The following is a 24560-nucleotide window of genomic DNA, read 5'->3' on the forward strand; positions in this document are numbered from 1 at the left end:
GTCATCGTTCAATTCAAGAACACATTTTTTAATGCCAAGTAAAAAAATGAGGCACGAAGAGAGGATGATGAATGAAGCATGCTGAATTAAATCCAGCATCTCTTAGACATTGTTAGGCTCCTGGCACCTACCATGACCAAACAGAGCAAGCCATTTTTGTGGTGGCCATACACATTTTGATAAACGATCAATTTATTTCTGGTTTACCTCTTCTGATAGAAGTAATCAATCTATAGTCGACAACCCATTCAATATACCACACATGGGAAAGTGGATTTTGATAGATAGGATACAATAGTAAATTATCGATTGCATCTACGTTTCCACAATGTAATCTCATAATCTGAGTGATGTGATCATAATTATGAGCAAAGTATCTTGGTGTTGCCGATTGATGCAAACAATCCAACATTTTCAGCCTTGGCCAATGAAACCAGTTTGATCAAATTTGATCTGAATCTATCAGAAGGGAAGTTAGAGGTATTTGCAGATTTGATTGTTTTCACAAAATCCCTCATTGAACAGATACGCTGACTGACTTGCTTTGTTCTATGCCGGTAGCACTGGGTGGAGGGCTATCCATGCATTTATAGTTCTAATGTCGGCAAGAGATGCCAGAGTTGGAAAAAAGCAATGGGCCTCTGCAGACCTCTGAGGTAAACATTAAAGTGGATGTAAACCCAATTTTTTTTTTTTTTTTATGCCACAATGTACAGTATAAGATTTCCTATCATCTGTGCCCAGTCTTGCCACACCGAGTTAATCCAGCTCTGAACAATTCTCTTTTATTGTTCAGTGAAAAAAACAGACTTAGAGAGAAAAACCTTAGTCCGTTCCACCCCCTTGCTGTGAATGACAGGTTATTTACATATCTCATGCACTAGCTTCAGACAGGCATTATTTTTTAATTTCCACCCCCACTCCTTTTCTGAAGTCATGTGGTTACTTTCTGGATTTTGACTGGATGTTAGTGATCATAGCAGAAATCAGTGTAAGAAATACATAGGAAAAATGCATGTTGACAAGGGGAGTGTAGAGGTGGGTGGAGAGTCTACTGACATCACAACTCCACCCACCGAGCTCCAGACAACAGATCCACCCACAGAATCAGCAGTTTTTCAGTTCTCATAACAGACAGAGGGGAGACATTTGACAGGTAAGGATACATGCAGGAGGCATCTATATCCTTATAAATCAGCACTATGGCAGTAGTTTAGAAAGGATGAGAGTGGGTTTACATCCACTTTAAGGATGCTGCTACTTACTGACAACTAAAGGGGGGGCGAGGCACACTGAAGTAGCAAAAAAAAAGGGACACATTGAGCAGCAACAAAAGAGGGGCACACTAAGCAGCCTCAAACGAAGGGGTAAACTGAGCAGCAACAAAGGGAGGCACATGAAGCAGCAACACAAGGGAGCACACTCTGCAACAAAAATAGGGAACACACTAAGAAGCAATGTAAAGGGGACACATTGTGCAGCAATGTAAGGGGGCCCATTCATCACTGACCACTAATAAGTAGAAACTGACCCTATTAGGTTACTAAAAATCATACTGAAAATTCCATGCAAGAGGAGAGCACTTATACTCACCTCTCGAGCAGCCCATGTCTCCTACCTCCCCTCCATTATAATGCTTTGGTCCCTGTAAGTCCTTTAGGTCATATAACACTTCCGGGTTCCAAACAGATAATTATACTGTAAGGCCCCGTACACACGACCGAGTTTCTCAGCAGAATTCAGCCAGAAACTCGGTCGGAGCTGGATTCTGGCGAGAAACTCGGTCGTGTGTACACTTTTCAGCGAGGAAGCCGACGAGGAACTCGTCGGGCCGAAAAGAGAACATGTTCTCTATTTTCTCGTTAGTCAATGGGAAAAGTCGGCCCGCCGAGTTCCTCGGCGGCTTCCACACTGAACTCGACGAGGAACTCAATGTGTTTGGCACGTCGAGTTCCTCGGTCGTGTGTACGGGGCCTCAGAGCTCTTCTCTTGCAGAAAACTTTCGGCAGGTTATTTTATAACTTGACAGAATAGCTTTAAGTGGGCACTCGTCATCACCAACATAAGGCAACACTTACAAACTATGCTTTGCGTACATACTCCTGATCCCTCGGACAGTTCCACTATTTGCACTAGGTTAAGCAAAACCATAGCCAACTGTTGCACTCCATTTGCTACTTATGCCTTGTACACACAATCGGAATTTCCAATGGAAAAAGTCAGACGGAATTTTTTTTTCGGATATTCCAACCCGTGTGTATGCCCCATCTGACTTTTTCCATTGGAAATTCCGACGGAGTTAAAAAGAGAACATGTTCTCTTATTTTCCGACTGAAAACATTTCTATCAGAAATTCTGTTCGTCTGTTTCTGTTTGTTGGGCCTAATAGACCTGTTGGCACCAAAAAGCTGAACTGTACTATGCTTATAAATTAATCATTCTGTCATGGAAGAAACCGGTGGACCCTACCATTATGGCCTGGAAGGTGTGAATAAATATTACCTTACTGTTGTACAAAGCTATACATAGCTTAGTAGAGGGGTACCAACTACATTTTAAAAAGTGTGGGGCTACTTGATAAATTATATTTTTAAAGCTTCAGACTGACTATGTTTGGGTTTAAGGTTTGTAGTGTGGGCAAGATGAAAAAAAAAACTAACTACAGCTAACGCTTAACACTATAAGCATTTTTTTGTCTCATCCCTGTACCAATAAATATATTCAATTCAATCAAAAATATTCCTTTGTCCTGAGGTTTATGTGTGCCTGTGAGATTGCCAACAGTGGAGCAATTATCAAGGAGTAACTTGTGGGTATAAGGAATGTGGCATATTTTTGCCATGTAGGCATGTAGGCTTGGGTTCTATTTAGCCATACCACTCTAAGCCACTCTCACTGTTTGTTGTAATCTGCCCCTCCCCGTTTGCAGCAGTGTGCTACTTGAACAGCATAATTACTATCCTCAGTATAAGCTGCCCCTGGTCTTTTCTAGCAATGCCCCTGCAGCTTTTTTTACCTCTCCGGTTGGTGAGATTTTCCTGCAATAGTCTGCACCTCTGCCCCTTCCACAAAGCCCATGATTTGTTTAATTTACATTATGGAAGTACAATGTTTCCAATATACCCAGTGGTACCAAACTAACCAATGACCCTCCAATTGACGTCTTACCCCCCACTTAACTTGTACTATATTTTATAATCTATTGACTGAGGCCTCCCCTCTTTTCCTCTACCTCTTGTTATGCCGCGTACACACGACCGTTTTTCATGACGAGAAAAATGCCATTATTTAAATTGGTCATTAAAAACGACCGTGTGTAGGCTCCAGAGCATTTTTCTCAACGTGAAAAATGGGCATTAAGAATTTATAACATGCTCTATTTTTTCTCGTCGTTTTTCACGTTGTCGTTTTTCACGTTGAGAAAACTGGTTTGTGTGTAGGCTTTAAAGCGGAGGTTCACCCTCCAAATCAACTTTCCAGCATCCTTAACCTCCACCCAATGTAAGCATCATAGCGTTGTAAATTTTTTTTTTCAATGGTCCCTTACCTGTACTTTGATGTGCTTCCGGGTTTCCATCCCATCGGGGAGTGGGCGTTTCTCTACTTTCCCCCGACGGCGCTGTGCATTGTGGGCGCTGTTTGCTTGGTTCCGTTGCAGTGACGTGTGGGCCAATCATAGCACATCAACTGATCTCTCTGCGCGTGTAGTCTCGCGCTAGGTGTGCTGTCACGTGACGCGGGAAGCGGGTCACATGACCCGCAAAGCGCGTCATGTGATGAGGGCGGATACTGTGCTGGTAAAGGAGGACTAGTGTTACATCACAGCGGGGCGTGTCCTTTTCAGGACGCCGCCGGCCGTTGTGATGGCAACTGTGCAGTGTTGACGGCGCGACTCGCCGTCAACACTTCGCATGCGCGGGATTACGCGGTGAATGCTGGGAGATCAGCATTCACTGCATCCCGGAAGAAATACAGGAGGGCTTCAAGGTGCCCTCAATGAAGATGGCAATGTCCATCACAAGTTTTTATAAAATATCCTTTACTGCCAAAGCGCGATCGTGGCGGCTGCAAGATCGGCAATAGTAAGTAAAGAACTGTGTATTTGAACAGCAGCAGAGTAGTCTTAAAAAAAAAAAACGTTTCCCAGCAGAACCTCCGCTTTAACGACATGGGAAATAACCTCCATGCTCAGAAGCAGGTTATGAGAAGGAAAATTTACATAATTAGCCCAAAGGGTGTCGCCAATGGAATGAAACTTCCGCTTTATAGTGCCGTTGTACGTGTTGTACGTCACCGCGCTTTGCTCGAGCATTTTTTTTTCATGATCGTGTGTATGCAAGGCAGGCTTGACAAGAATCACATTGAGAAAAACTTTGTTTTTTTCCATGACATGAAAAATGGTCGTGTGTACGCGGCTTTAGACTGACCGCCATTTATCCAAGTACTTCTTACACAATTCTACTCTAGACCCAGCACTGTTAGTTTGTCGCCAAGCTGTACTAACAAACTGTACAATGTCACTTTTATTTTGTTGAACTGTTTCATTGGCCAAATGTTGCAGCCACTCCTAATGTCAATCTCATTCTTGTAGAAAAAATAAATAATAAAATACATTAAGGAAAAGATATCTAGAAACACCACAAGTTGACTTTAAAACTGCCAGGCTTTCTTGTTGCCGATGGGAGATATTTGAAGCCAGCCCTGTGTTGTATGCCTGATAATTAATGAACACCCCCATATACTGCACTTTGCTCTGGGAGGGTTTTTTTTTTTTTTTTTTAAAGGAATCTTGTCCAGATGAAGGCTGACTTTCTGATTTTTAGTTTCCAGCTTCAGGATCTTATGAGCTGTCCCAGAACAAGCAAGTGGCCAGTATATAGAAATTAGCAAATCTACCTGTGCTTGTCAGGACTTTCAGTGAATCCAAGCTAAGATTTATCTGGGAAAGCGATTAAACACAATGATGGCAAACCCATAATTTTCAGCTGACTTCGTAGGAAGATTTTTTTTATGTAAATGTAAAATTCAAATTTCTTCCTTGACAGTTATTTAGGAAGCATTGAAGCCAATGCCTAAAAAAAACATCTTGACAAGTAACATTTTTATAGGGAGAGATCAGCAGTTCTACTCATTATATATATTTATTTTACAAATACTCATTTCACACAGAGTGCACTCATAACATGCAAAGCAACAAGAGTGAAACGACATCAGTAGCTTTTTCCTTTCAGATTGCCCAGCTCTAAATGAAACAATGAAGGGAGGCCACACAGAGCACAGAGTGATAAGGGAGAGGGAGTTAAAAGTCACTCTTCTGAAACATTCAACTATGGGTCAACAAATGTGAGCATCAGCTACTGACCTCTGTAAATTACTTTTTATGTAAAGCAGTTAAGATTGGTCTGGAAAACATGTGAAAAGAAGCACAGAGCTGGCAACTACAATTAGCAAATTACAAAGCAGGAAATTACATTTTTGGGGAGTTGTGTACATAACAGTGGGGCAGAAAAGTATTTAGTCAGCCACCAATTGTGCAAGTTCTCCCACTTAAAAAGATGAGAGAGGCCTGTAATTGTCATCATAGGCATACCTAAACTATGAGAGACAAAGGGCCAAATCCACAAAGATCGTGCCTAACTTAATTTTTTCCATTTAAGTTACACTGCCTTAAAATTTCTACCTAAGTGCCCGATCCACAAAGCACTTACCTAGAAATTTTGGGCTGTGTAACTTAAATTCGGCCGGCGCAAGGCGTTCCTATTCAAATGGGGGCGATTCCCATTTAAACTAGGCGCGCTCCCGCGCCGGACGTACTGCGCATGCTCGTGACGTCATTTTCCCGACGTGCATAGCGCGAAATTACGTTACGCCGGGCTTTGTGGATTGCGACGGGTCAATAAAGTTGCGTCGGGAAAAAAAAAAAGATACGGCAGGAAAAAAAAAATTCAAAATTTAAAAAAAATCGCGTCGCTGGACAGAAAGGTCTGCTTTTACATGGTGTACTAACTTTACACCATGCAGCCCTAATTTTGCGTATGCAAACTAAAACTTACGGAGAAAAAACAAAGCTGAAAAGCTTTGTGGATCTCCGTAAGTGCTAATTTGCTGCATCCTAAGATCCGGCAGTGTAAGTCCCTTATACATGCCGGATCTTCTGCCTAACTATGGAAAACTGATCCTGTGGATCAGTTCCATAGTTAGGAACAGGGATACGACGGCGTAACAGCAATTACGCCGCCGTATCCCTTTTGTGGATTTGGCCCAAAATGTGGAAACAAATCCAGACAATCACATTGTCTGATTTGGAAAGAATGTATTTGCAAATTATGGTGGAAAGTAAATACTTGGTCAATATCAAAAGTTCATCTCAATACTTTGTTATATATCCTTTGTTAGCAATGACAGAGGTCAAACGTTTTCTGTAAGTCTTCTCAAGGTTGTCACACACTGTTTCTGGTATGTTGGCCCATTCCTCCATGCAGATCTCCTCTAGAGCAGTGATGTTTTGGGGCTGTCGCTGGGCAACACGGACTTTCAGCTCCCTCCAAAGGTTTTCTATGGGGTTGAGATCTGGAGACTGGCTGGGCCACTCCAGGACCTTGAAATGCTTCTTACGAAGCCACTGCTTCGTTGCCCGGGCGGTGTGTTTGGGATCATTGTCATGCTGAAAGACCCAGCCACATTTCATCTTCAATGCCCTTGCTGATGGGAGGAGGTTTGCATTTAAAATCTCATGATACATAGCCCTATTCATTCTTTCATGTACACGGATCAGTCGTCCTGTTCCCTTTGCAGAGGAACAGCCCCAAAGCATGATGTTGCCACCCCCATGCTTCACAGTAGGTATGGTGTTCTTTGGTTGCAACTCAGCATTCTCTCTCCTCCAAACACAACGAGTTGTATTTCTACAAAACAGTTCTACTTTGGTTTCATCTGACCATATGACATTCTCCTTCTCTTTTTAAGTGGGAGAACTTGCACAATTGGTGGCTGACTAAATACTTTTTTGCCCCACTGTATAACTTAAAGTCTAAGTTCATCCGTATTTAGGGTGGAAAATGTAACATGCTCCAGCTCCTGCCTCCTCTCTGCCCCAATTCTTTCCTCCCTGCCACAGCGGGCAGGGTTTCTCTCCCGCACCTGCTACCACAATTTAAAACAATGCGGATGTGTGGGGCTCCGCCCACACAGCTGCTCCTCGTGGGTGCAATGCCTTACAGACTGCAGTGAAAAAAAAGCAATAAATGCACATTTTTTTTACGTGTATTTTTTTGTAAAAGGTCAACTTATCGTTTAATTCTTTTGACAAAAAATAAATAAAAGCTAGGTGTCAAATGAACTATAGATTCAATCAATGTCCGTTTATGGAATTTTTCATTGTGTGGTTTGTTTTCCTTTCTTAAAGTGGAGTTCCACTCAAAAGTGGAACTTCCACTCATTTTTCTCCTCTCCCCCTCCGGTACCATAATTGCCACCTTTCAGGGGGGAATGGTGACAGGATATCTATCTTTAACAAGTATCCTTTTCCCACTTCTGGGAGACCGTGCCGTGGCCCATGACGTCACCGCAGGGCTCCCTTCTCCTCCCCCTGTCGCCGGGCCAGTAGGAGAAAGGAGCGGGGCCTTGTGAATGAGCAGTAGGGTTCCCGGCGTGAAGCCTTAATGGTTAATGGTGATGGCAGCACCCGAAATCTAATGGGAACATCAGCTGTGGTGCCGACATCGCTGGACTCCAGGACAAGTAAGTGTCCTATTATTAAAAGCCAGCAGCTGCAGCATGTGTAGCTGCAGGCTTTTAATTTTTTTTTTGGGCAGACCTCCGCTTTAAAGTGAATGTTCAACAAACCTTTTACATTTTGCATAGAGCAGGAAAGGTTTAACAACTGTCTGGTTCCGTATTGCTTTCCTTGCCCCTGTGCTCCCCTTATTGGAGATTATGCCTCACTTCCTGTCCCAGAGACAACTAACAATGACTGGAAATTTTTTCAGACGTTAAGTGAAATCACACCTTTGATAGCTTTTGCTGGAACAGATATCCCTTCACAGCTGATCTGGTGACAACTGTAAAATGTTGTGCTAGTCACAATTGTCACCAGGACCAATAGCAAGGGTGGATCTCCATAAACGGGACACAAACAGCAGTAAAATTCCTCAGAGGTTTTAATGGTTGTATCCAAAACTGGAAAACCAAATGTAACGGAATGACCTGTGACACCCAGAGACCTTTGAAAGATGAGGGGTACTCCTGTGCCAGCGTCACTAATAACTCTTGGGTCTAGGGTCACCCTGTGTCCCTTTTGGGCATAGGGTGACTGAGAAATATTAATTATAAATTACATGAGATGGGACATTACTGATAATTCATGTTTTGCAGGATCTTGGAATACTACAGTTTGATTTCATGCTGACCCACAACCGGTAAATAGTGACTCATTCCTCTGTGTAACATGGTCTGTTGATATGCTAATTAAGTCTGTACTGGGGTGAGGTGGATTTGAGCTTGGTAGACAGCCTGGCTCCTCAAAGACCTTTCATTAAGTACGCTAATACTGTTTCATGTGTGGAATGTGACTTCTCAGCTGTAGTAATTAGGTCATGTTAAATTGGTGCCAACGTCTGACATAGAAATGCGTATTCTGCAGGTGAATCACTTATTGTCGGAGACGGAATGTCTGGGGAATAATTAGCTCAACGGGATGTCATTGTCTAAGAGAGTGTGTATTGAAGTGATGTGTGGGTGGAGAGTTCTTTGTTCCTTTGATTACTGTAACATGTTGTACTGTATAAAAGACTGAGAGTTACCATTAAAAGTGTTCATTCATTTTGACTCAGAGAACGGAGCTTGTCTCATTATTTCTGGGGAAATGGGATGTCTGATGTCTGCTAGATTGTGGAGTGTCAGATAAGCTGTCGTGGTTGATGGAAGGGATATCGTAAACGGTGGTGACCGTTACACCAAAGTTTGGATTGGAGCACCACTTTAAGGTGGTTGGAGTGGTATGATTGCCTCATTGGCGCCTGAGGAGAACTTGAACATTTATGTAACAATCTCTTATTAGAACAATTTCTCAGCGACCATGACATACATACATAGCCCACTGCAGTTCAATGTTTAAAAAATGGAAACTTAAGCACCACACCACTGCTAAGAGGTCATGATACATTTTTTTCCCACTTTACTCAACTGTCCAGTGTTTATAGACAGCCAAAAGGAATATTTTTGAGGAGATTGAACACTAATCCTGGTCATCTCCATTATACTTGCTGCTAATTATCTTTTAGGTTATTTGAGCTCATTGCATCTGTTTCTGTCTTGTCTCTGCAGGATGTTAGGTCTGCATAAAATTACTGTATGCGTAGCTCTAAAACAACATAAACAGAGGCTTTGTTCAGGCAGTGAGTCACAGAAACAGCACATATGCGCTTCGTATCGCCTCTGGTACATCAATAGGGCACCGCTGCCCCGTGCTAATATCTGATTTAAATAGACAGATTTCTAAAAAACAGAAGTAGAGAGGTTGAAAAGCTGTTGCAAAACAGCTGTTGTCTTCAAAACTGCACAACAAATATGCTTCTATTTTTTCTGCCAGAGTGAATTTCAGACCCTCGGTAAGGTCAGTGAAAATAACTTTAGAAAAAAAAAGTTAAACACAAAAAGAATGTTTGTGTAACTGTTCCTGCACCTTAAATAGATGTAAAGTAAATGTAAAATGAAATAATAAATTTGCTAAAGTACTGTATCACAAATAATTGCCTTTTTTTCCGTGCATTATTTTTATTGGGTTGTCAAAGAAGGTAGCATAGCAACAGGTTCGCCCACACAGGGGGGACAAAAGCAATTGCATGGAATAGCAAAAACACAAGGGCAAAGACATAGACTATCATAATTGCCTTTTTTTAAATACAATACTGTTTTCAAATGGTCCAAATGTAAAATCATATTTATTTCCACATTGTGTTTCAATTATTTCTAGCCAACTCCTAAGAATCTGAATCATTTTGAAGGTTGAAAACGTTCATTTTGGAGAAATACACATATTTATTTCCTTCTTTGACACATATTCACTATGCCCTGTGAGTAGGCACTGCTGTGTCACACATTTCGCAGAGCCTGCCTTCTGAACTACAGAGGTGGTGGAAGTAGGTTTGCCACCTGTCTGGGAAACACCTGGGCAGTTCGGGTTTTGAATCATGTGTCCGTGTTTCAGTCCGCCTGAAACCCGGAAACAATATTTAGACAGCAATGTGGCTCAGAACAGGGCCTGATAGGCGGGTGAGGGGGCACTATGCATGCCACATTATTAGTCTCTTTGGAGCACCCAAAGGTGTCCCAGGTCTGTTACAGTTCTATAGCGTATGCTAAAAAAAATAAAAATTCTCTGTGTACCGCTAAAGTGTTTGGGTTTGGCTTAAAGAAAAAGTGGCAACCCTAGGTGGAAGCAGCAGTTTCAGGATTCAGTATATCATTGCTTTCAGGCAGCAATGTGCATATTTATAGCTAGATTCATAAAGAGTTAGGCCGGCGTATCAGTAGATACGTCGACCTAACTCGGAATCTGCGCCATCCTAGGTTTAAGTGTATTCTCAAACTGAGATGCACTTGAACCTATCTAAGATACGACGGCTTGCGCCGTCGTATCTTAGGGTGCAATATTTAGGCTGGCCGCTAGGTGGCGCTTCCGTTGAGTTCGGCATAGAATATGTAAATCACTAGATACGCCTATTCACAAACGTACGTGCGCCCGTCGCAGTAAAGTTACGCCGTTTATGGAAGGCATTTTCAGGCGTAAAGTTATTCCATCAAATAGCTGGACTAGTAATGTTAAGTATGGCCGTCGTTCTTGTCGAAATTTGAAAATTTTATGTCGTTTGCGTAAGTCGTCCGTGAATAGGGCTGGACGTAATTTACGTCCACGTCGAAACCATGCGCCGTTCGTCAATCACGTCAGGTCACCTTCCATTAACATAAAACACGCCCCCTCAGCCTAATTTGAATTAGGCGCGCTTATGCCGGCCACATTTACGCTACGCCGTCGTAAGTTAGGAGGCAAGTACTTTGTGAATACAGTACTTGCCTATCTAACTTAAGGCGGCGTATCGTAAATACAATACGCTACGCCGCCTTAAAGATGCGGCGCTCTATATGAATCCAGCTATTAGTATTTAGTGGGAAAATAAACCACAGGAACAAGCAGGGTGAGGCTGTAAAGCATACAGTGAATCAAGGAAGTTGTGGAAAGTGATGGCCAGCAGACAGGAAGTAATTACAATGTGAAAGACAATTTTTCAAGTACGCTTATATTGTATTGTTAAAAATATTTTTTAAAGGGGTTGTAAAGGTTTGTGTTTTTTCACCTTAACGCATCCTATGCATTAAGGTGAAAAAACATCTGGCAATTACCAGCCCCCCATCCCTCGTTTTACTTACCTGACCCAGTTCACCTACTCGGTGTATCCCCGGCGTTCTCTTCTCCACAGAGTGCTGGCGTTGATTGGATAGATTGATAGCAGTGCAGCCATTGGCTCCCACTGCTGTCAATCAAATCCAATGATGCCCGCGAGGTAACCCTCTTGGGAGAGAGCTTCCCATAGGGGGTTATCTGATGCGGGGAGGAGCCACCAGAGCTGCCATGGGACCCCAGAGGAGGATGTTCGGGGCCACTCTGTGCAAAACAAACTGCACAGCGGAGGCAAGTATGACATGTTTGTTATTTAAAAAAAAAATGGGAACATTTACAATCACTTTAAATTTCAATTACAATGTTGATGTTATAAAATCAAAGTGACTTTCATTTCATTTCATCTTGTTATTGATCTCCTGCAGCCTCTTTCTGTTTGCATGACATTACTTCAGCAACTTCTGCACATCATTCCTTGATAGTGACAATAGGGGACTATTCCAGCATAATGTGTTTTGGAATAGCCACTTGCAGTCCCAATTTGATGCCCAACAGGGAGACAAAAGACAGCTTTCATTTAATAACTGTAAGTACCTAAAAAGAATGTACATGGCAGGATTATTCTAATGAAAGCTGCAGATTTAGGAAGATTGAAAATGGCTGCTGAAATACATTAACACGTTAATGTTTATATGGGATTTTAGTGATTGGTTTTACATATAAATTAAAGCTGAACTCCAGGAAACTTAAAAGTCCTTATTTGCAGTGAAATGGCACCCACACTGGAAGGTTTAACTGTTCTTTTATGTCTTGGAGACTTGGTAAAGCACTTTTACTTACTCAACCCTCTGCACCTGCAAGCTCCTCTTTGCTACTAGACCAGTCCCTGGAGGCTCTTCTTCCTCATGCTCCAGCGGTCAAATGTCCTCTAACGTCAACAAAACCATTACAGGGACCAAAGTGCTCCTCAGCATCATCAAGCCCACATCCAAAGTTCTAGAGCACATATGTCGAACACAAGGCCCGCAGGCCAAATTCGGCCCATCAGGCCTTGTCGTGTGGCCCTCGTTCCCAGTTTTGCTGCCAAGACGTGGTGGAATTCCATTTCGCCACCTTTGGCTCTCACCCTCCACTTCTACTCTCTGCTGTCATTTGTAAACACAGAAGCCCACTGTATTTACAAGGGACAGCTGTGCTCTCAGCAGCTCCTGGTACGAACAGATCCCTGTACATACGGCACAGACAGATCTCCAGAATCTGAGAGAGATAACGATCTCCCTGCAAGGTGAGGCAGAGCCACCTACACAGGGAGGTAGGGAGATGCAAGAAAGCTTTGAACCCCGCACTTAGTACACAGCACACTCTGAACTCTGCTCAAAGGGGACCCTGAACTCTGCACTCTGTACATATCAAACTCCTGCACTCTGTAAATATCACACTCCTGAACTCTGTACTCTGTACATATCGCACTCCTGAACTCTGCACTCTCTACATAGCACACCCCAGATACAACCGGTTCTTTGAAGGCAACCCTACTGCTGATGTGGCCCTTGATTAAATTTTGTTGACACCACGGCTTAAAGCAACTGCACTTGCAAAGTACACACATTGTTTGCCTTTAGTAAATCAATTCCAAAGTGTTCTCTGACTAGATGAGGTCGAGAGAGTGACATCGCCACCCTGCCTCTCTTCCTTGTCCAGTCAGAAGATGATTTCTATTCGTTCAGAAAATTCAAAACATTCTCTGAATTGCACCTTAGCCGAGCGGCTTACTTCCTGTGTGCAAAATGCAGCAGGGCAGCTGCTCTGCACGGGTCCCAGAAGCAAGTGTAGATCACAGTGACAGAAGTAACGGTGAATTCTTCATTGACTTCCATATTCCAGCATGATTGGCCAGGTATGGTGTCTATGTATAAAATATATACCTGGAATTCTCGTTCAAAGCATCACTAAAGACCAAACGTCTTTGTTTTTATGTTTATTTTTACTTTTGAGTGGAGAGGGATTAGAACACCTGTCAGTTTTTATTACTGTCTGTGCCCCTGTTAGGGAGATCCACCCTCTCTATTTGCCCTGTTTACCGTTATCATCGAAAGTGAAAGAAAAAGAAAATTGATGTTTCCATTAGCATTTCGGGTTGACATCGTAACAAGAACAGAGGGGAAATCTCAAAATGGGGACACTAGTTCTGATGACCCTGGGGACAACCAGGTATTCCCTCACTTTGGAAGGATTTCCCCTCACTTCCTATTTTGGCTATGGGAGAGGAAGTGAGGGGAAATCTCCCCAATGGGACACACATGGCCAAAAAAAAACCTGAGAGCGGATATATTCTATCCGAAATGAATTTTCTTTTTTTTTTGCCTTAGTGATACTTTTATTTGGGTACTTACAATGAATAGGCTAATTGTTGTGCTTATACTTAAAATTGTCACTAAACCCAGGACCCTGCATTCACTATATCTGGTCTCCCACAGTACAAAGAACATGGAAATGCGATTATTTTAATAAATATAAACTGCTAAATACCTTTTACTGCTAAATAGACCTCTTGTGACGTCTATCAGTGCCTGGTTAAAGCTTGTAGGATGAGTTTTCATTTTCCCATGATTGTCCTATCAGGCTGCAGGACTTCTAGCCCTCTGTCTGGTCTGAACAGTACTGATTGGCCCTGTGCTGATCACATGCATCCTCCCAAGAAAAAAAACTCTCTAGCAATACACATCAAACTGAGCATGTGGAGCCTGACTCAAGTAACTCTGGGGTAGATTCAGATAGAATTTACGCCGGCGTATCCATAGATACGCCGCGTAAATTCAAATCTGCGCCGGCGTATCTACTTTCTGTATTCAGAAAGCTAGATACGCCGACATTAGCCTAAGATACGACTGGCATAAGTCTCTTACGCCGTCGTAATTTGGGGGGGTAAATTCTCACGCTGGGCGCTAGGGGGCGCTCCCGTAGTTTTCAGCGTAGAGTATGCAAATTACCTACTTAGCCGATTCACAAACGTACGTGCGCCCGGCGGTAGTTTTTTACGTCGTTTGCGTAAGCCATTTTCGTCGTAACGTTGCTCCTGCTATTAGGAGGCGCAGCAAATGTTAAGTATGGACGTCGTTCCCGCGTCGAAATTTGAAAATTTTACGTAGTTTGCGTAACTCGTCCGTGAATGGGGCTGGACGCCATTTACGTTCACGTCGAAACCAATGACGTCCTTGCGACGTCATTTAGCGCAATGCACGTCGGGAAATTTTAGGGACGGCGCATGCGCAGTACGTTCTTCGCGGGAACGCGCCTAATTTAAATGATCCACGCCCCCTACCTGGATAATTTTAATTAGGCGGTCTTGCGCCTGGGGATTTACGCTACGCCGCCGCAACTTTACAGGCAAGTGCTTTGTGAATCAAGCACTTGCCCGTAAAACTTGCGGCGGCGTAACGTAAATGTCATACGTTACGCCGCCGCAGATTTGTCCGATTCTACGTGAATCTGGGCCTCTGTCTTATCCGGACATGTTCTGGAGTCAGTGGAAGAAGAGGAGGATCTGAGAAGACAGGATCAAACAGTCTTTTTTACACAATGCAGAGGATTAACCCCAGTGAGTATAACAAGCATGCTTTACTGCGCACAGACTGATTTTTACTGTTGTGGATTTAGTAACATTTTAAAAAAAGGGATTTTTTTTAAAAGTTTAAATTCCTTGGTTGTCTTGAGCTTGGACTTACTACTGAAGATTTATTTTAGCTTCTATAAATCCCCTTTACTGTTTGATATATGAGTTTATTTCTTAATTTGCTGAGGTCTGGACAACGCATCCACAATTCGCGTCACTGCAGCTTATTTGTTTTCTGATTTATACAAACAGCTACAAATAAGAAAATGATACACATTTATTATTATATAGCAGGCTGCGCTTGTAGTTTTGCGAACAAAAAGATTGACTGCATCTTTATGAATGCTAACAAGACGGCATACAAACTGAAATATATAAACAGTTTAATTCGCAGGACACAGCAAGTAAACTCTCATTTCCATTAGGCTTTCTGAATCAGAATCTAACACAGATAAGCATTTTATTTACAGCGTGTACAGCAGAAAATGGGCTGCCATTGTTTTAGGATTCTCCATCCTAGCTCCATGTCATTACCTAAGTTTAAAAATAAAAATATTTATTTCCATCTCCACAGTTGAGAGTCATACGCATACATATTCATAACAAATATCTGAGAAAAGTCACAGCAGAGGGAGGTGAGAGGCTTTCAGGAAATGTAAATAATTCTTGATGAGAGATGATGAAATCCATAAGACGCTAACAGCTCGCTGTCAAAGTTTAAGTCAAGGTCATAAAAGGAGACGTTTTCAATACAATTCTTTCATTGCTGTACTACAGATATGATTTTACATACAGTGATCTGCAGTGGTCGGTTTAAAGCGTACGTTCAGCCAAAACTTTCTATTTGTTTTGGAAAGAATTGGGTACAATTTGAACCGCTGTAAGGTTTCCAATGCTATTCAGGCCTCCGTTAGCGAGAATAAAGCTTCATACACACGATCGGATTTCCATCGGACAAATCAGTGGAATTTTGTCTGAAGGGCGTTGGCCGTGAACTTGTTCTGCATACAGACGGCAGAACTTTTCACGAAACGACATGGTTTTTCTGCTCTTTAGCGCCACCCTTTGGGCAATTATTACTAATGTCTTATGGTTAACATTGGTTCGGAGCATGCGTGTTTGTACGACGGATTTGTGTACACACGATCGGATAATCAGACAAAACACATTTGTTGTCGGACAATTTGAGAGCATGGCCATCCAACATTTGTTGTTGTAAATTCTGACAAAAATTGTCCGATGGAGCATACAGACGGTCAGATTATCTAACAAAACCCTTCCATCTCACAATTGTTGTCGGAATATCCGATCGTGTGTACGGACCTTTACCCTAAACTAACCTTGGTCAGACAACAGTTTCGCTAGACAGGCAGGGCTCTTTCACATTGGCAGCAGTACATACCACCCTCTGAAAAGCGGTCCACAGTAAATTGCGTTTGAAAGACAAAACAAACATTTATACTCACCTAGGTAGATATAGCATTTTCAAGGCACTCTGTCTGATACATAAGTGTATTCAAGGCAACGCCCCCCAATATCTATGCGAAAAAATAAAAGCCCATAACCCCAATCGCATTCTGCGATCCACAACCAAAATCTACTCCATATACCCAAAGCCAGATACAAGTCCAAAGGAGATTGAAGATTTGCAGTCCAGGGACCTCGACTGTGGAATGCTCTACCAACCACCATCCGATTAGAGTCGGACCACTTGGCCTTCAGGAGAAAGATTAAAACCCATCTCTTCTGAGGTCAAGGGGTTCCTTACCCATGAAATGGATATAGCGCCCAGAGGCGATTCAGTTCGCATGTGTTGCGCTTTACAAGTTTTTCACTCACTCACTCACTCAGCATTGGTCCAATTCTGCATCTGTCCCCTGCCGCCTCTAGTCCGAGAACTGACCAAGCAATGACTGCTTATCTTTCAGTTCTTGATGTTCAGTGAGCAGGGAGCCGATGACAGTCAATACCCGGCTCTCTGCTCTGCCCCTCCAGTGCTCACTGGAGCTCCAGGCTGTGGAGAGGTAGGAGCAGCTGGCTTAGTTTCCCAGAGACTTGCTGAGAGGTTGAGCCAGTTACTGGCCCAGGCATCTGGGTGGATCTCTTCAGAGCCTGGACCGGATGAGTGTCACATCAGCCAACAGCAGACTTTAGCCCGCTGCTGGCTGAATATGAGTCACAGGAGTACAGAACCAAGTGCACTCCGATGACCCATAGAAGAAGTATGGCCAAAGGAGTTTTGGCCATACTTCTACTTTAAGAGGGTGGCATAGCAGTGGCTAGTAGGCATTCAGGAGGTGATCTCACCACCTCTTGAATGTTGCCTTTGTTTGTTTTTTATAAGAGGTTATTGTTGTAATATGTTGGCCGATTTATGTGGGATATTATATTATAAGTCCAAAATTGACCAGGCCAGATTTCAGTTGACATTTGGTACCTGTTAAAATAATTACATATCACACATATCAAAAGAGGCTTGTCTATTGCAAAGATCCAGGATAAGTCTATTTTACACATCAAACCTGTACTCGGGCCACATTTGGTATCTGTAATCTAATTACACATATCAAAAGGGGTTAGTGGCCAAACAAGATTTACTACAAATATCAAAGGGGACAGATAATGACTCTGATGTGCTCAGGCCACCTTTGTTATCTGTAATCTAATTACACATATCAGAGAAAGCTTGTTAATATGCAAGAATGCAAATTAGGGCATGTCTCAGGCTGGGGTCATTATCTGTCACTCTGAAAGACAGGATGTAGATCAAAGACGGCCAATCAAATTGCTCAGCCATTCAGTGGATAGGAAATATAATTCTGGAGGTCAGTCTAGTCATTCTCAGAGATATTCTCTATGAATAAGGCACAGTTCTAGAATTGATCTAGGAAAAGATGGGACTCTGAATTATATACTCTGTTGGATTTATATCGTCTGTGTACTTTGGACTTTGTTCTGTATTGGAAGTCAAATAAAATGCACTCTCTGGAGAACTTGGGTATTGCTGCGGGACATAACTTATAGTCATCATACTAATACCTAAATATCAATTATCTACTGGACACTATATATGACATCACTACAGTTATCTGTATTAAAATACCGCAACTGTGGGTCAAATATTTAAACAAATGAAAATCAATGAAAAGTGTCGATCTAGCATTGCCTTACTTTGGGTCAAAGCTCAGCTTTGCCAAAAACAACCTATATCTTGTAAACTACAGTAGACACCATGCAATATGCTAGGATTAATATTAAATCTGAAAGCTGTATTTTATTATTCTACTAAAAGACCACATTAGGGTTGATTTACTAAAGGCAAATAGGCTGTTCAGTTTGCAAGGGAAGTTGCACTTTGCAAAGAAATTCTCTGCAAAACTTAGTGGATGCAGGGAAGCTCTGCTGATGTCCATCATCCAATCATGTGCAAGCAAAAATGCTGTTCTTTTATTTTCCTTGCATGTGACTGGGTATTCTCTAAAAAGTTACATTTCACCACATTCATCAAGCCCTAGGGAAAATTCCCTCGCAAAGTACAACTTCTTGCAAAAGTAAATAGTCAGTATGTCTTTAGTAAATCAGCCCCACTGAGTTGTCTCTTACCAGGTCACGTAGTTGCTGAAGAAGCTGTAGAACATCAAGAAGCTTCTCCTCAATCAGAGATAGCCGAACTCGCTCTGTTTCCAGCATCTGAAGATCTATCCTCATCAACTCAATTTCCTCAGATTTCCTTTCCAGTTCTTCAGTGAATGGTGTCTTCATCTAGAAAGAGTTAATATATTAAGGACCAGGTTACTATATACATATTTCTTGGGAATTACAACCTTTAGAGTTAGTCAACCCCAAAATGACAACTGCAAGATGTGTTGTACAGCTTCTTCACACAGAAGAGTAGGTTACACATAGCTGAACTGATGCTTTTCACACTGCCAGTGCCTGAAAAACGCTGGTAAAGCGCCGCTAAAAATAGCAGCGCTTTACTGGCGTTTTTCGAGTGCTATCGGGGCACTTTTAACCCCTGCTAGTGGCCGAATAAAGGGTTAAAAGCGCCCACAAAGCACCGCTGCCAAGTATTTTCCAACTGAAACTTTGGCATTGAGACACAGATAATGGTAAATACACAAATGCGAGCTGGACTACTGCATGTGTCAGCAATCAATAAAACTGAAAGGAACAGCTAGTATTGCCCATTAAATTCCACTCTTTAGCGGGAAATAAATTATTACATTTTTTTCAATGTGTGTAGGGGCTGAACAAAATATAAAAGTACAGATTCCTTCATCCACGATATACAGCGCAGATAGCTGAATTTCCTTGCAAGGCTATTGTATTAAGACAGATGATGGTGAATGCAGCTGGTGTTGATTTTTTTAATCAAAGGATGTTGGATGGGATATGGTCTCCAGAGCCACTGATCAAATTCAAACAATATATGGCCATCTTTTTTCTGGTGTGTTTTACCCCAGACTCGGGGGTTGGTCATAGAAATGAAAGTAATGAAAATGGGTAGAGATTTATATACAAACAAAAAGAAGGAGAAGGTGAAGGGGAAAACATTGCTTATAATATACAATATTTATATGTATAATAATTGGAATCAGTGTTTCATTTCTGCGGGGGGGGGGGGGGGGCGGGGGCTGCAATCCATCCGCCAACCCCATCTCCCACCCCCCCACCCCGGTTGGTCAGCCCAAGATAAAAAAAAAAAAAACCCGGTGGTACCAAAAGAAAACATTATTCACGTGAAATATAAATTCAATTTGCATACAGTGTTGCATGACTGAGCAACTGCCAAATGTAGCGTAGAGCTGAATAGCAAAAAATGCCCTGGTCATAAAGGGAGTAAAACCTTCTGGAGATCAAGTGGTTAAAGTATATGTTTTGGATAGAGACCGAAATAGTTAAAACCCCTGTCATTTTTTTTTCTTTTAGTAAAGACTCATTTTACTTTTTGTCCCAGAAAAGTATAACAAATTAGTGGAGAGCTGTAATAGGAACATGTGCTCCCATTGCTACCCTTAACATTTGTTGACAATATAATATTACAGAATTATAGATTGACCCTCATTTTCTGTCTTGGTGACAATGATCCAAAGGAAGGACACAGTAATAAAAGCTTAATGGAGGGTCTAACCCCTTACTACTCTTTAGAAAACAAAAACAAAAAAAATTACCTTTACATACACATTTAACTACTTCCCAACCAGCCACCTCAGTTATACTGCGGCAGGATGGCTCCCCTGGACGAGCCGTCGTAGCCGTACGTCAGCTCTTTAAGAAGCTATAGCAGGCCCACAGTGTGTCCCCGGAGCCGATGCACGTGCCCGAAGGGCGCGATGACTGCCGGGCACCCGCGATTGCTTGTGACAGAGTGAGAACCGGGATCTGTGTGTGTAAACACACAAATCCCGGTTCTGTCAGGGGAGAGGAGACAGATTGTGTGTTTCTACTAAGTAGGAACAACAATCTGTTTTCTCTCCCAGTCAGTTCAATCCCCTCACAGTTAGAACACACCTAGGGAACACACAGTTAACCCCTTGATCGCCCCCTACAGTTAACCCCGGTGACATTTATATAGTAATCATTGGCTAGTTTTAGCTCTTATCGCTGTATAAATTTCAATGGTCCTAATAAAGTGCCAAAAGTGTCCGATAAAAATTGCAGTTTACCACCATTACTAGTAAAAAAAAAAAAAAAAAAAAAAATGCCAATCGATATACGCTTATTGTGATTTTTTTTAATCAAAAATATGTAGAAGAATACTTGTTTTAAAAAAAAATGGGGGATATTTATTATAGCAAAAAGTAAAAATGTATTTTATTTTTTTCAAAATTGTCGCTCTTTTTTTTGTTTATAGCGCACAAAAATCAAAATCGCAGAGGTGATCAAATACCACTAAAAGAAAGCTCTATTTGTGGGAAAAAAAGGACGTCAATTTTGTTTTTGTAAAACGACGCAGTGCAGTTTTGCAAAAAATGTCCTGGTCATTAATGAGACAAATTGTCCGGGGCTGAAGTGGTTAAACATAATGAAATCTCCTCCCATCGTTGATTTATTAACTTGTTCTATTATTTGCAATTATAAGAAATCTATCTTTAAGTTCTGTTTCTGTATGAAGTGAATTTTCTCCGATTTTATATGCATAAAAGGTGTTCCCAAAATAGAACTTGCAGCCTCCTGGCAGTCCTATCAGCATATTGAATCTGATATTCTTCGCAGATCATTATGTAAATGATAAAAAAGGGTATTGCAATGTACTAATTGCTAGACCTTTTAGGTCAAGCAAGTACTGCTGTATATGTTGTGTATCCTCTCAAGTCAAGTCAACATCTAGATGGGAAACATTAACAAATTCTATTATTTTCTAATAATTTTTAATTTATTATAAAGAGGCTAGGTAAAAGGTAACAACTCATGGTAGGTGCTTTCCTAGAACCAAACTGTATTCCTGTTTTAAGTATAACAGATAACGGTGACCTTTCCTATCACCACCTGCACACAATTCACTTCTGTTGCTGACCATTCCTTACCTCTTCCATTAGAGTCTCCAGGTCCTTCATTTCCTGTTCCTTAACTGCCAGCTCTTCTGTCATTTTGGCAACCTTCTTGACCCATAAGACAAGCATATTCTTGTAATTACTACCATCAGACCTGATATCACACAGAAACGTTCGTATTCTCCTGTCTTCACACCTAGCGAAATAAATTCACAAGTTAATGTACCCTTCAGATATACTCTCCACCTCATTATTAATGTCAAGCCTGCTAAAAAATGAGAACATTCTGAGTATTCAGAAGTTCAAATACAGCTTAGTTCTGCAATAACTCTTATGCCGCGTACACACGCTCGGAATTTCCGACAACAAATGTTCGACGGGAGCTTTTTGTCGGAAGTGTGTAAGCTCCATCAGACATTTTCGACGGGAGCTTTTTGTCGGAATTTCCAACAACAAAAATTTGAGAGCTGGTTTTCAAATTTTCCGACAACAAAATCCATTCTCGTAAATTCCGAAGTGTGTGGACAGTTCCGACGCACAAAATTCCACGCATGCTCTGAATCAAGTACGAGACAGAAGCGCTCGGTCTGGTAAAACTAGTGTTCGTAATAGAGATGGCACATTCATCACAATGTACAGTAACAGACTGAAAAGCACCAAACTTCTACTAACACGACCGTCGTACATCTTGTACATCACCGCGTTCTTGGCGATCGGAATTTCCGACAACATTTGTGTGACTGTGTGTAAGGAAGAAAAATTTGAGCCAACATCCGTTGAAAAAAAAACCATGGTTTTGTTGTCGGAATGTTCGATCATCTGTACGTGGCATTAGACTTTTTGGTATGTGGGATGAAAAGACAAAAGTGGCCCCACCAACTGCTTATACTTACCTTCAGTTTATTCCTACACTACTCTGTTCAGCTGCCAGTAGTAATAAGCGGCTAAGGACTCTGTTTCCACCCCCATGTGACAGAGATGGGTGTCTGAGTTTCCAATCACCAAGCAGCAGCTCAGTCGCATTGGATAAAGAGGCGTAAGCCACATGTTCTCCTATACACAGAAGTACTGGGCATTTTGTTTTGCTATTGGTGGATGAGGGATAAATGAAAGCCAAGTATGAGCTTGTTTACACTTGAGTTGCCCCCTGAAAAGTGATCCATGGTGGAATGCTTTTGAGAGGGCTATTAGTGACTGGGAGGTGATATGTTGCCCTCTCACAGCCTATTTTAACCCTCTAAAGTGAAAAACACAAGAGGAAATCTACTTCATTGGAAAGTGTCTAGCTGGGCCATCAGCACAGTCCGGAGAAGTCTGGCCAAAAGTGGTCTTCATGGAAGAATTGCAGCCAAAAAGCCATACCTTTGACGTGACAAGGCCAAGCGACTCAACTTTGCAAGAAAACATAGAAACTGGGATGCAGAAAATGGCAGCAGGTGCTCTGGATTGATAAGTCAAAACCTGACTCCGAATGAAATTAAGCATGATGTGTCTTTCATCTGCTGCATTAGGATTCCTTGGCCGACCACTGTGTCAACAGTCCCCTGTGTTGCCAATTTCTTTGTGCTTCTTCAAAATAGCTTGAAACCCGAGTCTGCCTTGATTACTTTGCCTGGGAGAAACCTTGCTTATGTAGTATAACTACCTTGTGTGCTCAGTCTTGCCTTGGTGTATGACCTGTGACATGAAATTTTCTTCCATAACCTCACTCAGTTTTAAGCCTCATACACAGCTGTTTCTGTTTCAGTTAATGACTGGTTTTCAACCTACACTTGATGATCATTAGCACCTGCTTGATATAACTGGTTAATTAAACACCTGACTACAAAATACCTGACTTTGTGCAAGTGTACAAAGTGTGCGAGTGTAAAGCCTGGTACACACGATCGGATTTTCCCCGGACAAAGCGTAGGACTTTTGTCCGAAGGGCGTTGGCCGCAAACTTGTATTGCATACAAATGTCAAAGACTTGTCGGCCAACAAACATGAAACTATGTGGTTTTTCAGCTCTTTAGCGCCACCCTTTGGGCAACTTCTGCTAATGTTGTGTTATGGTTAGCATTGCTTCTAAGCATGCGTGTTTGTACTTTGGAGTTTTGTCCGAAGGACTTGTGTACACACAATCGGATAATCCGACACCACACATTTGTTTTGTCGGAAAAGTTTAAAGCATGCTATCCAACAATTTTTGGAGCATACAAATGGTCGGATTCTCCGACAACAGCCTGCCATCACACAATTCCCGTCAGAAAATCTGATTGTGTGTACGAGGCTTTTGGATTGATGCTGGTTTAAAGCCAAAGGGTAGTCACACCAAATATTGATTTGATTTAGATTTATCTTCTGTTTGTTCACTTTGCATTTTGTAAATTGATAAAAAAAACAACAATTAAAATATATTTTTTAAAGTACTCTTATTTTACAGCATCTCATTACACCTGCCTAAAATATTTGCACATTACTGCATGTCCCAGGTTGGGACCTCAGATAGTTTTGATTTAGGGACCACACAAGAAAAGCAAATTTAAAATACATAATTTTTTCCTGTAAATTAAGAAAAACTGCTGTAAAAAAACAAAAAAAGTTAATTATGCATCTTTTGTGACTGTATTTTACCTCCTGTCTAAACTCTGAGCGTACTCACCCACTTGCACAGCATGAGACATTGGACAGAATCTGCTGCACTTCTGCTGCCGTTTCCCCTATCCGCCTGTCCTCCTCTTCATCAGATGCAGCTTGCCCTTCTACTGAGCGAAACAACTGATCATCTACTAGAAAATAGAAAAACACATGAAAAAGACAAGTTTCAGCTCTTTTTAAAATATATATATAGAAGTTCCCTGCAAGGATGGCTGCCTTCTGTATTCAGTCTCCAGTTTTAGTACTTAGATGACAAGCTAGATAAGGTCAAGTATGCTTATAACCATTACAACTTTTGTGATGGATTGGTTACCATGAAATGCTCTTCATTTGGTAGTTCATGTAATTTCTAAAGATCACTAAGGACATGGCTGACAAAGAGAAGTAAATCTTACTGAAAGACTGAAAGCTT

At 41.7% G+C, this 24560-nt stretch overlaps 1 protein-coding gene across 2 annotated transcripts in view; it reads right to left on the reverse strand.

Annotated features, from left to right (window-relative positions):
• The window catches only part of EFCC1 (EF-hand and coiled-coil domain containing 1), a 179259-nt gene that overhangs the window by 12924 nt on the left and 141775 nt on the right, over positions 1-24560 (reverse strand). The window contains exons 4-6 of one of the 2 annotated variants that reach the window (XM_040359355.1): positions 24153-24276; positions 21542-21704; positions 18615-18773 (exon numbers count right to left, since the gene is read on the reverse strand). In XM_040359355.1, coding sequence (XP_040215289.1) covers positions 18615-18773; positions 21542-21704; positions 24153-24276 — 446 coding nt within the window. Of the gene's footprint in view, positions 1-18614; positions 18774-21541; positions 21705-24152; positions 24280-24560 lie in introns of both variants that reach the window. The other variant, XM_040359354.1, reaches the window with a different exon arrangement.

Source organism: Rana temporaria, chromosome 7, assembly GCF_905171775.1.
Source record: "Rana temporaria chromosome 7, aRanTem1.1, whole genome shotgun sequence".
NCBI classification, from domain to species: domain Eukaryota; kingdom Metazoa; phylum Chordata; class Amphibia; order Anura; family Ranidae; genus Rana; species Rana temporaria.